The 14031-nt window shown below is 57.9% G+C and overlaps 1 protein-coding gene and 1 long non-coding RNA gene across 3 annotated transcripts; one reads left to right on the forward strand and one right to left on the reverse strand.

Moving 5' to 3' along the window:
- The first annotated feature begins 2598 nt into the window (after positions 1–2598).
- Positions 2599–9359, forward strand: VGF (VGF nerve growth factor inducible). 2 transcript variants are annotated; one of them, XM_080978855.1, is made up of 2 exons: positions 2599–2691; positions 5256–9359. In XM_080978855.1, exon 2 carries the CDS (start codon positions 5277–5279, stop codon positions 7002–7004), a length of 1728 nt encoding a protein of 575 aa, XP_080834981.1. In that variant the 5' UTR covers positions 2599–2691; positions 5256–5276; the 3' UTR covers positions 7005–9359. The 2 variants fall into 2 exon arrangements, with proteins under 2 accessions (XP_080834981.1, XP_080834982.1); XM_080978856.1 differs by lacking the exon at positions 2599–2691 and adding an exon at positions 3520–3618.
- LOC308461735 lies at positions 9111–12004 on the reverse strand. Its single transcript, XR_013978961.1, has 3 exons — positions 11906–12004; positions 11141–11416; positions 9111–9215 (listed from the first exon to the last, which is right to left on the reverse strand). It is a non-coding gene; the product is annotated as an uncharacterized lncRNA (long non-coding RNA).
- Positions 12005–14031: the final 2027 nt, after the last annotated feature.

Raw genomic sequence — 14031 nt, forward strand, 5'->3', positions numbered from 1 at the left:
CTTGGGCCAGTCACACTTCTCTGAAGTCTCTCAGCCCCACTCACCTCACAGAGTGTTTGTTGTGGGGGAGGAAGGGAAAGGAGTTTGTGAGCCACTTTGAGAATCCCTAGGGTAGTGATAAAGCGGGATATCAAATCTAAAACTCCAGCAACTGAGCTTTTCTGCCTGCACTGAGGTTCTTCCTCTTTTCCAAGTTTCAAGTAGCATTTTCACAGTGCTGTACAACTGAGTGACTCACTGCCTGTCCGCCCCAGGGGTTGAAAGGGGAGCAGGGATATCGTCACCTGACGTGCATTACCTGTCTGCTTCCCCACACACCTGCAATCCACCCCCACCTGGAACTCCTGTTTGCAAAGCCGCCCTCTGCATATGTTCAATGGCTGGCTCAAATGTCCACATCTCAGCTGAGCTGAAAAGGGGATGTTGGTGTGTCTTCAGTTTCCAATTCAGATTGGAGCTGGCTTGAGGGGAGAATGCATGAAAATACACAAATAGTTACAGGGCGAGTATGAATTGTGGCTAACGTCATGTCTATACGTCTTCAGAAACCAGCAGTGGGAGCAGGGAGGACAGAGGCAATGGCAAGATGTACACAGCTGTTGTTTCAACCCTACATTTCAGGAGAGAAAAATCTGCTGGCAAACCTTCTCCTTAGAGCTGAATGCTCGACAGCCACGTCTACCAACAATTTGGGCTGTGTTTAGCATCCAGAATATTTCATATCTTCAGCGGGTTCCAATATTTGATGTTATTCGACAGCTTGCATGCAGACAGTTGCTCTGCTTTGAGGGTTTATCATGGCTGAAACCTACCCAACCCAAAAAGGGTCTAGAAGGTTTCCCAAAAATCTAGAAGCAGACACCTTTCACTTGGGGGGGGGGGGAAGGTGGGATTTCATTCAGGCAATGAGATATTGCTGTGTCCCAAGTATTTGTGAATGTCCCTTTCAGTTTTAAATCTGGGCTGCTGAGGAGCCCCGGCATCTGGGGTGGGGGGTGAGGGGCAGAGTTTGCTGAAATGGGGCAGGAAGACCCCCCCCCAGACCCTTTTGGTGTTGTGTGCATACATGGAGGGCTTCAGGAACGGAGCCACCTTGCTCAACTGCAGCTAAGGAGGGGGGGGTGTCAATGACCTTCCCGATGCTTGCCCACCCCCAGCATTGTGCAGCGTAGATCCCTCCACTGCAGCACGGGGGGGGGCCGCAAAATGAATCCCCTCATTCATTGCAGCAAAACACGAATGACAGTGTTGGGGGAGGGGGCAGAGAGAGAAGCAGAATCTTTGGAGGGATGTCAGAAAGGGAGAGGTGTGTGTTGGGTTCCACCTGTAAGCATCTCTCCCTGCCCTAAGCTCCCCTCTGCCCACATATGGGGCTGTTGCAGCAGCCGGAGCAGCAGCAGCCACCGCAACGCCCACCCCAACCCCCACTCCCAGGACCGTGAAGGGGGCGTGAAGGACGCAGAGGACTGCAGAGCGTGCGGAGGGTGACTCATCGCCCCTGCCCTTCTCCCCACCTGCCACCCCCCGGGGCTGGAAGCACCCGGTGGCACGTACCCCCACCGAAAAGTGTGGGGCGGGAGCTGATCAACCTGGGAACTAAGAGGAGGAGCGCCGTCCAGGGATGGAGGGCAGGATTAAAATGCAGCGCTGGGGGGGGGGCGCTCTTTGTATGAATGGGCGAGCACCGCGGTGAGAGGGGACTGGAAGGAGAGAGGCGCGAGAGCGCGCAGGTGGGAGGGAGCCGGGAGTGAAACGCCCGGGCCGTCGGGAGACCGAGAGCCAGCCAGCCAGCCAGAGCGCATCCCGCCATCGAATCGCTCGCAAGAGGCGAGGGCGCAGAAGGAGACCCGCCGGTTAAAGCGCGGAGGAGGAGGAGGAGGCGCGCCCCGGGTCCGCACTGGCGCGCGCGCGCGCGGGCAGAAAGGCGACGTGGACTCTCCGGGCGAGCGCCCGTCTGAACACACGCGCGGAGCACACGCGTCCTCCTAGCGCGCCCCACCTCGCCTGGTTACCTGCGTGCGCGTCCACAGGCGCCTCCCGCAAAGGGCGCCCTCCGCGCACCGGCCCCGAGGTAAAGGGCGCCGGAGAGAGAGAGGTTCTCCCGGAGGGGCGCCTGGGAACAAAGGGGTCTTCGCCCGCCAGCGCGCTCCCGAGCGCCCACACCGGCCAGAGGCGGCGGCGGCGGTGGCGGGGAAGCCTCCCCAAGGCCCTGGAGCCGAGGCGTCCTCCGTGTCTCCCCCAGGCCCCGTCTCCCAGCCCGCCGGTCCATTCACGAATCCCTCTCTCCTCCTCCCGATTCTTCTTCAGTCATTCATTCACCCAACACTCCACTCTCTTCCCATTCATCCCCTTCATTCATTCCATTCGCTCCCTCGCTCGCTGGACTTTTTTCCCTTTCTTTCCTCCACCCCCCCGGTTCTGCGCAGGCGCGGGGCTCCCCTCCAATCGTGCTCGAATTTTATGAATGAACATTGACGTCAATGGGGCCCCCCACGTGGGCCCGGCTGGAAGTACAAAAGCGGCCGCCCAGCCCAGCCGCTCTCCAAGGTGCTGAACGGCAGCGCAGCCCCGGCGAGCGAGCGAGCGAGCGGCGCGGGGAAAAGGCAGAGCCAGGCAGGCGGGCGGACCGAGCGACTCCAGAGGGGTGGGGCGGACCCGAGACCCCCGGCCGGCGCAGCTGCCACGGAGCCGGTAACACCTCCCCCTCCCTTGCAGAGTCATGACACAGGCGGAGAGAGGGGGCGGGGGTCCTAGAAGACAACCCCCGGCCCGCCTCGCCCATCCCTGGAAGGATGGTCAGAGAGGGTGGGGGGCGCTGAAGGAAGCGCTGCTCGGTAGCGGTGGTTGAAGGCGAGGCGGCGGCTGCGCGTCTCCAGGATGGGAACCGCCGGTTGGCGAGTAGGGCGTCTGCTCCCCCCCCCCCCGCGGCTGTGCAGGAGGGTTGCCCCGAGATGCGGGGCTCAGGGTGGTCCACTTGGAGCGGTTCCCGAAGAGGGGCGGGCGCCATTCGCTAGCGGCAGGGGGAAGCCGGTCGTAGAGGGGGAGAGAGAAATGGGGGGGGGGGCTCGGCCGCTTCGAGATATGGCAGGTAGACGGACGCAGATGTGGGGCAGGGGATTCTATCACTTGAGGATGGGGGGGGGGACGCTTGTGGGGAAAAGAATCGGGACCTGGAAAGGAATTGTGCGAACGCTGGAGATGGCGAGGAACCCGGGGCTGTTGTTGGGAAGGATCTCTTGAAACTGGGGTGGGGCTAAGTTATGCAGAGGGGCTGAAAATGGGGGGCGGGGGCTGCTACAACGGCATTGGAGCGGGGGTCAGCTTTCTAAAGGTGGATGGCTGTTGGGAAAGAGGGGGGCAGCGGAGGGTCTCAGCCGGCAGAGGGAGGCGGCGGCGGCAGCGCTGAGGATGCCAGTCATCTCCTCCCCTGCATGTGTGGGCGGTGGGTGTGGGGACTGCAGAGACGGGGGGGGGGGGAGCGAGCGAGCGAGCGAGAGACGAGCCAGCAGGTCTTTCGCGCGCGCTCTCTGAAGTGGGGAGGCGCCGGGCGACGCTTTCGCTTCCCCAGAACCAGTCAGCCCAGTGACCCACAGCTCAGAGATAACTGAGGAAGAAAAGGTGGGCTTGGGGGGCGCGAGCAGGGGACTTCTTTGTTCTATAACTCCTCTTATATGCAGGGTGGGGGGAAACGAAGATCCCATCGGTCCCATATAAAGCCGAATAGCGGGGTGTAGGAAAGAACACCCCAATCGATGAAATGAGGATGTTAGGAGCAGCTCCAGGAAAGTGGGTGGTGGGTGGGAGGCAGGGAAAGAATTATGGGGACCCCAGATCTAGCTGCAAGCGGACCCCCGCAGACTCCCCTCTTCCACAGCACGATTCAGACGGAAGAGCCTCTTGTTCCCCTCACGGTATGGGGAAAATCTAGGCTTGGTGGAAAAGGCAAAAACGAGGGTAATAAAACTGCCAGTTCAAAATGCACTTCCGATAAACAGCAGCCCCCCCCCCCCAATTGAACACACCTAGGCTGAGAATGCCGGAATGTAGCCGGGGGCCAAGAAGATGGTCCTGGCGATGGAGGAGTGGGGGTGGCGCCACCCTCCTGCCCCCCTCCCTCTGCTGAGCACGATGAGCGGGCTCTTCCGTCTCGTGGCATCCCTTGGCAACCCCGGCGGAGTTGGGAAAGTGTGCGGGGGGGGGGCGGAGGAGAGAGAGATGCATGGCGTAGTGTTTTGTACGTGCGCGCAGAGAGAGACGTTTTGTCGAAAGGAGCTGTCCGGTTGTGTGCGCGCGCGCACCGCTTGCAGGCAGGCAGGCAACCCTACGAGGCGAGCAGGATCCCGGAATCCGGCGGCGATGCACGGAATTGTCAATGAGAGACCCATTAGGAGCGTACAGTACACGACGTGCCTCTCCGCCGCTCAGGCAGCGAGAAGCTTCGGGGGGAAACAAAACCCCGCGATGCAGCCGGGTCTTAAGAAAATGGGAGGGGGCGGGAGAGATGTGGGGACGAGAGAGGACCATGTTAACACGAGGGCTGGAGCGCTGCGCCTGGTGTGGGGCTGGGCAGAAACCATTTTCCGAGGGAAAAGCGGGGCTCAGCCCCACAGAATGGGAATTCCTAATAAGGAAGAGAGGCTTGTTCCTTCGGGGAAGTGAGAGCGGCTCGCCAGAGGACCCCGCCACCCCCTCCTCGGCGACAGGGCTGTGTCACCTCGCCCGGCCAGCCCCCTCCAAAGCTTGTGGGTCGAGGCACCTCCCCTCCCGCCAAGGGGATGACGTTTCGTTTTCCAAGTTCATTAAGTTTGTGGGTCTCGCCAAAGGCCGTGGCAAACTTGCAAGATGCAACAGTGTTAACAACATAACACAGAACAGCTCAGCTGGTCAGAGCCTGGCGCTGAAAACGTCAAGGTGGCAGGTTCGATCCCTGCAGGGGACGGCTGCCTATTCCTGCATTGCAGGGGGTTGGACTAGATGACCCTCAGGGTCCCTTCCAACCCTAGGATTCCATGGCACGTGGGGTTTTTGCTCTTCCACAAAACCACTCAATCTGTGCGCGTGAATTATAGACTTCTAAAGGGACCTGAGGGTCATCCAGTCCAACCCGCTGCAACGCAGCGCTCTTTCGCCCTACGGCTCGAACCCTGAGATTAAGAGTCTCCTGCTGTGTAGAAAAGAGAGAGAGAGAATGGGGAGGAGGGTCTCCTCGACTTCGTGCCGCTCTGACCTCGCCTTTGTCTGTCTCCCCTGCACAGCACCTCTCTCCGCGTGGCAGGATGCCGTGCCTTCACCACCTTCGCAGAGCTGCTTGGCTCCTCTCTCTCTGCCTCCTCCTGGCGCAGTCCCACCTCCGCGCTGCTGCGCTCCCCACTGGAAGGGGGCAGGAGGAGGAGGCCCGACCAGGCGGCGGCGGCGACAACGACCGCGAGTCCCCCCAGCCTGAAAACTCTCCAGCCGGACGGGGGATCCTGCCGGGACCCCTCGGCGCCGAAGACCAGAAGCGGGGCGGCCCCGACGAAGGCGACCTCTTCCAAGACGTGGACCCCAAGGCCTTGGCCGCGGTCCTCCTGCAAGCGCTCCAGGCAGAGGCCGGCAAGCCCAGAGACGGGCAGAGCCTGAACCCGGAGCCCAGCGCCAACGAGGAGCGGGTGCGCAGCCAGACCAAGAGCTCCGACGCGCAGGAGCAGCCGGAAAAGAAGGCGCAGGGGCCGCGCTGGGAGGCGGGCGAGGACGGGGGCCGAAAGCAAGAGGAGCAGGAGGAAGAAGAGGGCGAGGCTGGGGAGAGAAGCTTCGGGCAGCAGGAGCTGGATGCGCTCAAGTCCATGCTGGAGGAGCTGCAACGCTACAGCTCGGCCGCCAAGAGGGCGGAGCCCCCCCAGGGCCCGCCGGCCCCCCAGGAGCGGGACGACGTCCTCAAGGAGCTGGAGGAGTACGAGCGGCTGAGGGCGCACGCCAAGCGCAGCCCGGCGCCCCCGGGAGGAGAGCCCTGGGACGGGGCGCGCAAGCTGCGCCAGCAGCAGCACCTGGAGCACCAGCTCCTGCAGAGGCGCTACGAGGAGCTGGCCGAGAGCCGGCGCCAGGCGGAGGAGGCGCGGAGGGCGGCGGCCGAGGAGGAGCGCCTGGCGGACATGGCCTCCGACCTGCTGCTCCAGTACCTGCTGAAGGACGGCGAGGAGGAGGAGGACGGGCGCCAGGGGGCCAACGCGCAGGAGGAAGACGAGGACGACGAGGAGGAGCAGCCGCAGCGGAGCGGGATCCGCCGCAAGGGCAGCGGGCTACTCTTCGAGGATGAAGAGGGCAACGTGGCCGAGGACAAGCGCTCCAACGAGGCGCCCGTCGAGGAGGAGGAGGAGGACGACGACGACATCGACCCCAACACCATCGACCGCCTGATCGAGCTGTCCAGCAAACTGCACCTGCCCGCCGACGACGTCATCGACATCATCAACAACGTGGAGAAGAAGAAGAAGGAGGTCCCCGAAGTGGCCCCCGCGGGAAGCAAGGCCAAAGGGCCCGGGGCCCCTCCGCTGCCGCCGCCGCCGGCGCGCAACAAGCCCAAGAAGGCGCCCGCCTACGCCGTCTACCGCCCGGAGCCGCGGCCCCCGCAGAAGCCCTACTACCCTCCGGCGGACTACAAGTCCTACCACCACCGCCGCCTCCCCAAGCAGAACGAGGCGGCCTGGAACGAGGTGCTGAAAGGGGACGAGTATCCGGCGCCCAAATGGTACCCGGCCCGGCCCAGCGGAGGCAGCGGCGGCCACAGAGGAGGCGGCGGCGTCAGCAACTACGCGGGCAGCAACAAGATCTCCAACTACATCAACCCGCGGACTTTCCAGCCTCCGCCCTACGCGCGCTTCCGCGGCCCGCTCCCCGGCCCCGTGGTGCCCCGGGAGGAGTTCTACGACGACGGCCAGACCCGCGAGGAGGACGACGGCGGCGAGGACGAGGAGTTGCAGAACTACATCGAGACGATGCTGATGAAGCGCCCCAAGGCTTTCCAGTGAGGGCCGCCCGGGGGTCCCCCCGCCCCTCTCCTCGCCCCCCGCCCAAAGAAACTTTGCCATCCGCCGTGTTTCCGACATGAAATTCAGGTTCTTGCATGAGTCAGGAGAACAGAGTCTCCCCCACCGAGCGAAAGGTCCACGCGGAGGAAGCTCGGTTGCGACCCCACCCTCCTCCTCCTCCTCCTCTCAGCCAGCTACCTGGTTGCCTCCTCACCCCCCACCCTGGACACCAAGCCGCCTCCCCCTGCCCACACCCTCATCAGGTGCGCATCTCAAATATCTGGCCTCCAGAGCGGAATGAAAGCTGCCAAGGAGCGTTCAGACAGAGGGACAACTCTTTTTCCGCTGCAGTGAGTCAAGTCGGAGCTCCCCATGCAGCCACCCCCCCATCCGCCTGTCCCAGCGGTACAAAAGAGCAGGCAGCCACCCTGTCAATGCAAAATTGTCAAGGACCCCCCCTTTCTTGGCCTCTCCTTCCTTGGGGGCAGCCTCGAAGCAAGCATTCCAGGTGTAACGCTGCAAATCCTAAGGGGTTTCCAGTTGAAACCACCACCTCTGTCTGGATCTCCCTCCTGCCCCCTTTGGAAACAGCCCCCTCCAACCCCCCAAAACCGCACAATTTCATGGGCACAGCCAGTATTTTTATTAGGAGGGCAAGTTTCATGTTGGGGGGGCAGAACCTCAGATAGTTAAGTATTTTTATTGATTTGCTTGATTTAGGGAGGGCAGCTGCCCCACCCCCCATGGCTACGCACATGCACAGTTTTACAGCACACTCAAGAGAGGAGCCCCCCCAAAAAAATGGAGAGGGGAGAGAGAGAGAGAGGAATGAATAATTACAGCCACATCTCCCCAGGTGTTTGTGATAATGAAGGCCGCCAGGTGGCACTGAAAGCGAGGACCCAACAGGACCTGATCCTGCACCCTGAGCAGGGCAGTAGGGAGTGGTTTACTCTAGCAAAAGCCTAGACCGGTGTTTCCCAAACTTGGGTCTCCAGCTGGTTTTGGACTACAATTCCCATCATACCTAGCTAGCAAGACTAGTGGAAGGGATTGTAGTCCAAAAAACAGCTGGAGACCCATGTTTGGGAATCCCTGGCCTAGAGTGAGGCTCTGAGCACTGCAAAAGCTCCTCACACAGCTGGATACAGAGATAACACCCCTTTTATCTGCAACAAGAAGAATAGCAGAATCCTAAAATTGTAGAGCTGGCAGGGACCCCAAGGGTCATCTAGTCCAGCCCGCCCTTTAAAACACAGACATGTTTTGGAAACCTAACATAGCTGCTAAAAACCTTGCCCTTCTTTGCTCATCCAATATTTAGCCTACCAAAAGCGGAGGGGGTAAGAGATGTGACACAGAAGTTCCCCCCACCCCAATTTCCTGGCTGCAACCCCGTTCAAAGAAAAGCGTGTGAGAAGCCACAAACATGGAGGAGTATTTGCCCTCAAAAACTCCGAGAGGAGGACTTATTCTCACAGACCTAAATTAACCCAGTTCACTTGTGTTCAGTTTACAAACCCTCCCGCTCAAACCAAACTTTCCTTTGCTTAGTAGGCATGGGAATCTAAAGAACCAGGCTGGAAGCTAAATAAAATTTGAAACCAATGTTTAAAAGGAGCCAGGGGGGGGTTTCCCGGCCCCTTGGGGCAGACTTTTGGCTCCAGAGCCTGGCTGAGGTTTATACCGCCTTAAATCAGGTGGAAGAGGCAAAATTGCCACAAAATCCACACTCCTCCCCCTCAAGCGCTGGGGGCCCAGAGGCTCTCTGCTGCTGCCTCCGCCCCTCTCCCCATGGAGTTCTGCCCAGAACGAAAAGATTCCCTGGCTGAGACGGAGGAGGACAGGGCAGCAGAAACAGAGACAGAGAGGTTCCTGACCACAAACTGCCTTACCACAAACCCTGAGCCGTTCCTTCCAGCACCCAGGCGGGGGGCACCTTGAGCTCCACAGGCACCCTGCACCCAGAAACAAGTTGGGCAGGGGGAGACTTTGAGCATGCTGTGTCGATACCTACTTGTGTAAGTCCATGACCATCTAAAGCTGTACCTGAAAGGGTCCACCAGGGCGGGTTTCCGGAGAGCAAGCCGGGGGGGGGGGAGGGTAGGATGGGGGCGAAGGAAGCAGTCTGCACGCGTCCAAAAAAAGAACCCCCTTCCGCCAGCATCAGTCCTAGAGTGTGCGAGTTTCTTCGCTTTGTGGCGTCCAGTCCTGTAAAATAATAATAATAATAAAAAGAGTTGTTTCGATGTCCTGATCCATTTTGTTGTACTTGAAATAAAACACCTTTGGCCTGTTGTAAATAGCATGTGGAATTCCTAGTTTTGCTATAAAATAAAAGCAACTATTTTATTACGAGTTACTCTCATTATTTGCAGATCTGGAGGGTCAGTGGTGGCGCAGGAGGGGGGGCATTCAAGGTGTGGCGTGACCCCCCCTCCAAAGAGCACCCGGCCACATTTCAATGGTAGGTTAAGGTGCACCTTTCTGCACAGGTGTCTGGTGTGTGTGTGTGTGTGTGTGTGTGCAGGATGAGATTAAAAACCTCCCTGCTGTTGCAGCCGCCGTTGCCACTGTTCTCATTTGTTCCTGATGCAGCCTAACTTACAGCCTAGAAATGATTCTGCATTACACAGTTTCCTTGCATTGCACTGTACATAACCCACCCTTGGGAGCCCATGGGGAAGGCCTGGTTTGAAATCCCAATTTAGAAATAAATTAACAATAATCTCTAGGGCTGGGTGATGTCTGGTTTTCAACATTGCAATATTGTTGTTGTCGTTTGGTCATGTCCGACTCTTCGTGACCCCATCGCCATATGTCATCAACTAAACATCATGACGCCATGATATATCACGATGTCTGAAATAAGGACGGTGCTGTGAAGCAACATCGGCTGGCTTCACAGTTTTCCCCGCATTGTGATTTTTGCCAGCGCCTGCCCTTGTGATTCGCTGCCCCCCTGCATGAGGCAGGGGGAGCTGAGACGGCAGAGGTTTTATTATTATTATTATTATTATTATTATTAATTTCATTTCTATACTGCTTTATATTTTTAAGAAAAACCTCAAAGCGGTTTACAGCATTTTAAAACATCAATAAAACAATCGAGTATACAGTCAAAGCAACATAATTAACAGAAAACTTAAATGTTATCTTAAATATTTCAAAATAAAACATTACAAAGGAGGTCAACTACAGAATACATATGAGACGGCAGAGTTAACCGGGGCTGAAGGAACCGAGAAACATTGGCTGGCTTCACAGGTTTCCCCACATTGTGATTTTTGCATAGCACAGACACACATCATGATTTGTGATACTTTTACCAGGTCAACAATGATGAAACTGGTATCACAATACGGACTTCAAACCGGTTTTGGACAATATGTCAATATATCACCCAGCCCTAAAAATCCCCCTTGTAACCTCCATACCCAACAGAGGCATGAACTTATCCCAAAAGGCTGCAGGATCAGGCCAGGGGCTCAACTCACCCAGCATTCTGCTTGCATTATGGCTAACCAGGAAGTGCCAAAGCGACTCTCCCCTCCAGCAGCTGGCATTCGGAAGCATGCTAAGCCATGTTGAAGTTTATTCCCGTGCTGCCTTTCAGCTAGAAAAGTCCTCCAAAGCAGCTCATGAAGAAAAACGCAAATGATTATTCAAGGTGGGGAGGCAGGCGGGTGGGATGCAATTTTCCCAAATTTAAAACATTTTGGAAGTGTCTAAGATGCATTTGTGTTCCTGCCCAAAAGGCAAAAGCAGCCCCAGAAAATTGTCTGAGAGCAGGAGCAGTTCCTGATTCTTCTAAGGGTCTTGATCTGGGCTGGGTGAGGTAGGTGGTCAACAGGTCCTAGCTCCAGAATCAGCTTCTGAGCATGTGCAGAGTGGTAGCTGAACCTACCCACATACACACTTGAGAAAGAACAGTGAAATATGTTATGGCACTGTCTTATCCAGTCCACTTCCATCAGCTCCATGAAGTGTTATCCTGAATTATAGGTACATATACACAGGGATTTTGTTGCAGGGATTGTAAGCAGTGAGGTTACAGGCAAAAGAAATGCGGAATTCTCTCTGACCTCCCTGTTTACACACAAACACTCCCCAACACACACACCCAATATACATACCTGTAACTCAGGATAACACTTAGTGCACCTGCTGCTTGTTAGCCTGTGAAAATCTGTGCAGAAACAAAGGGGCTCCAGGCATCGCTAGGTTATTTTTTTTGCTGCAAGTCCTGAATGCAGCGGTTCTCGAAGGGCGGGGCAGGAGAGAATGGCAAGAGCGGCGGACCATCAATATGAGATTTTGGGAAATATTCATGTGTGACTGCATTATTTCATCCTTTCCGGACGTCCCGTCTGTGATCGTATCATAAAGCAGTTGCGTCCTGTGTTTTCGTTCTGCGAGGAAAAAGTTCAGCGTGGTGCTAGCAATTATTTTTTTTTTGGTGAAAGTGCGGCCCAGAGAAAAAAAGTTTTGAGAACTCCTGTTCTTAGGGGTCCAGCCACCCGCGCCCCCCTCCCGGAAACAGCTGCGCTTTCAGGCGGGTGGGGAGGAGCTGCGTTGCACCCCGGGACCCCAAACTGAGTCACGGGATATTCTGAGCTCGCTCTGCGCAGAGCTGGAGGAGGCAACCCCGGATTTGCACCTCGGGGCGGGGGGGGGGGGAGAGCCGAACCTCCACAACTTTCAGGACTGAGGAGTCCTGGTGCCCTGTCCTCCCCCCCAAAAAACAGGCCTTCCCCAAGGCAGCAGATGGGAACCCCACACTTTCCCATCCCGCTAGGGTCGCCTCGCCCGCCCGCCCCCGGACCCGGGGCGGGCCGAGTTGGGGTGTTCGGAGGAGGCCAAAACGAAGCGACTAGCCCCCACCGCCTCCCGCCACTCACCCGCGCCGGAAAACTCCCCGAAGAGCCGACCCGTCGCAGCAGCGGGACAGAAAGGCGCCTCCCGGCTCGGGCCTCGCCCCTGGCCCCTGGGGCCGCCCCCTTCCCGGCCGCCCACCCCACATGCCGGCCTGGAGGGGAGGGTCTCGCGGGACTTGCGGCGCGGGACTCGGGAGGGTCTCCTGGGCAGCTGTCCAGTGGGGAAACCGGGAGCTCCTCCCAGCCCCACCGACACCACGTGGCACTTTCCTCAAGGCTCCCTGCAGCTGGATCGGGTCCCAAAGAGCCGAGCGCGCTCCTTCCTCCTGCCGATGCCGGTGCCGCCCCCTTGACGAAGTCGGGGGTCCTTCGGCATCATTGCAAGAGAAGCCCCCGACGGCGCCCCCGCTTTCTCGCTCCTTTCCTCGGGCGATTTAGGGGAGCGCGACCGCCCAAATTTAGGGGGGCGCAACAAGGACCCAAAGCGAAGGGAGATGGCGCGGCTTTGGGCGTCTCACGGGGCGCCCCCTGGAATCTGTATGGCCAAATCCCGCCCCTGGGGCGCGGCAGGGCAGCAAGCCAAGTGGGGAGCAGACTGAGGGGGGAGGAAGCCCCCCACCCACCCAAACGCGCGGAGCAGGAGGCCTCCTCCCCGCTGCGTCCACACAGCAACCCCGCGAGGTGGGCGACGCGAAGAGCTTCCAGGCTGCGTCCAACCTCTTAACCGTTACGCCACACGGGCTCTCCCCAAAATAGCTTTGCGGTGGGGGTTTTTTTTTGGGGGGGGCGCCAAAAAACACAACCCCCTTATTTATTTCCTGATTTGCTCCGAAAGAAAAAGCCAGGAAGCTTGTGGGTTATTTCACAACAACCGCGGGTTTTTGTTTTTAAAATGTGGAGCATTATTACCTTGTGCCTCTGTTGCACTCCACGGGGCGGGGGGGGGGGGCTGATAGAAAACAGGGGGTGCAAGAGAGAGGGGGCGCGCACACCAGTCCCGGTGGGAGGCACCTTTTCTTCCTTCCCCCGCTTCCGTCTCAGGATGCTGGGAAAACGTGGATTTTACTTTCGAAGGAGCCCGACGCGTTGCTTCCCGTCTTTCTCATCGGGCTTAGTCCCAGCCGGGATTGGGAACTGCAGAGATCTCGGGGGTCCCGATTAACGTTTCCATGGGAGATCAGCCTGCAGAGATCTTGGCTGTGTCTCCTCCCAGATACATTAACTGTGGGGTCCCGAGATTTATGCAGGCTGGGTCCTCCCCACACCCACCCATTTTAAACCCTTCTGAAGGCTTTTAGCAAAAATTGGGCGAAACGCGGTGGGCTGTCCCCTCCACCTATGGTGCCAACTTGAATAAAAAATATTGGGGGGGGGGAGTAAGCCCCACCCGACATAATCGATACACGACGCCGTGCACACACACACCATTTAAATGGCAACGCCCATCAACTTGGGGGGCGCCTGCCCACCTCAAATATTTTATTGGGGGCTGAAGGGACCTTAGGAGTTGGCTCCTCTGTAGGCAAACTAAGGCCCGGGGGCCGGATCCGGCCCAATCGCCATCTAAATCCTGCCCGTGGAGGGTCTGGGAATCAGCGTGTTTTTACATGAGTAGAATGTGTGCTTTTATTTAAAATGCATCTCTGGGTTATTTGTGGGGCGTAGGAATTCATTCATTGTTTTTTCAAAATACAGTCTGGCCCCCCACAAGGTCTGAGGGATGGTGGACCGGCCCCCTGCTGAAAAATTTTGCTGACCCCTGGCTTTGGGGCTCAGTTCGGACCACTGCTCCGGTTTTTGCATCTCCTTCCCTCCTCCTGCTCCCCACCTCTAGCCCCAAGGAGACCCACGTTGCATTCACCCCCAGCCCACCCAAATTTCCTCCCCACCTGCAGCCACCGCAGGGTTGATTTTCCAACCAGCCAGGCCTGAGGTGGCTGTTAGAATGACCTCTCGCCTGCTAAGACCAGGAGGCCAAGCTGTGCAGGGCACAGGGGGAATTGTGCCAGGGGACTGGGCTCCATTATACTGTGGCAATGATAATGATAGCAATAATAATAATAGCAATAATAAAGCTAAGAATCCTGCATTGCAGGGGGTTGGACTGGATGACCCTCAAGGTCCCTTCCAACTTCATGATTCTGATTCCT

This window comes from Podarcis pityusensis, assembly GCF_964106645.2.
Source record: "Podarcis pityusensis genome assembly, chromosome: 13".
In the NCBI taxonomy this organism is placed as follows: domain Eukaryota; kingdom Metazoa; phylum Chordata; class Lepidosauria; order Squamata; family Lacertidae; genus Podarcis; species Podarcis pityusensis.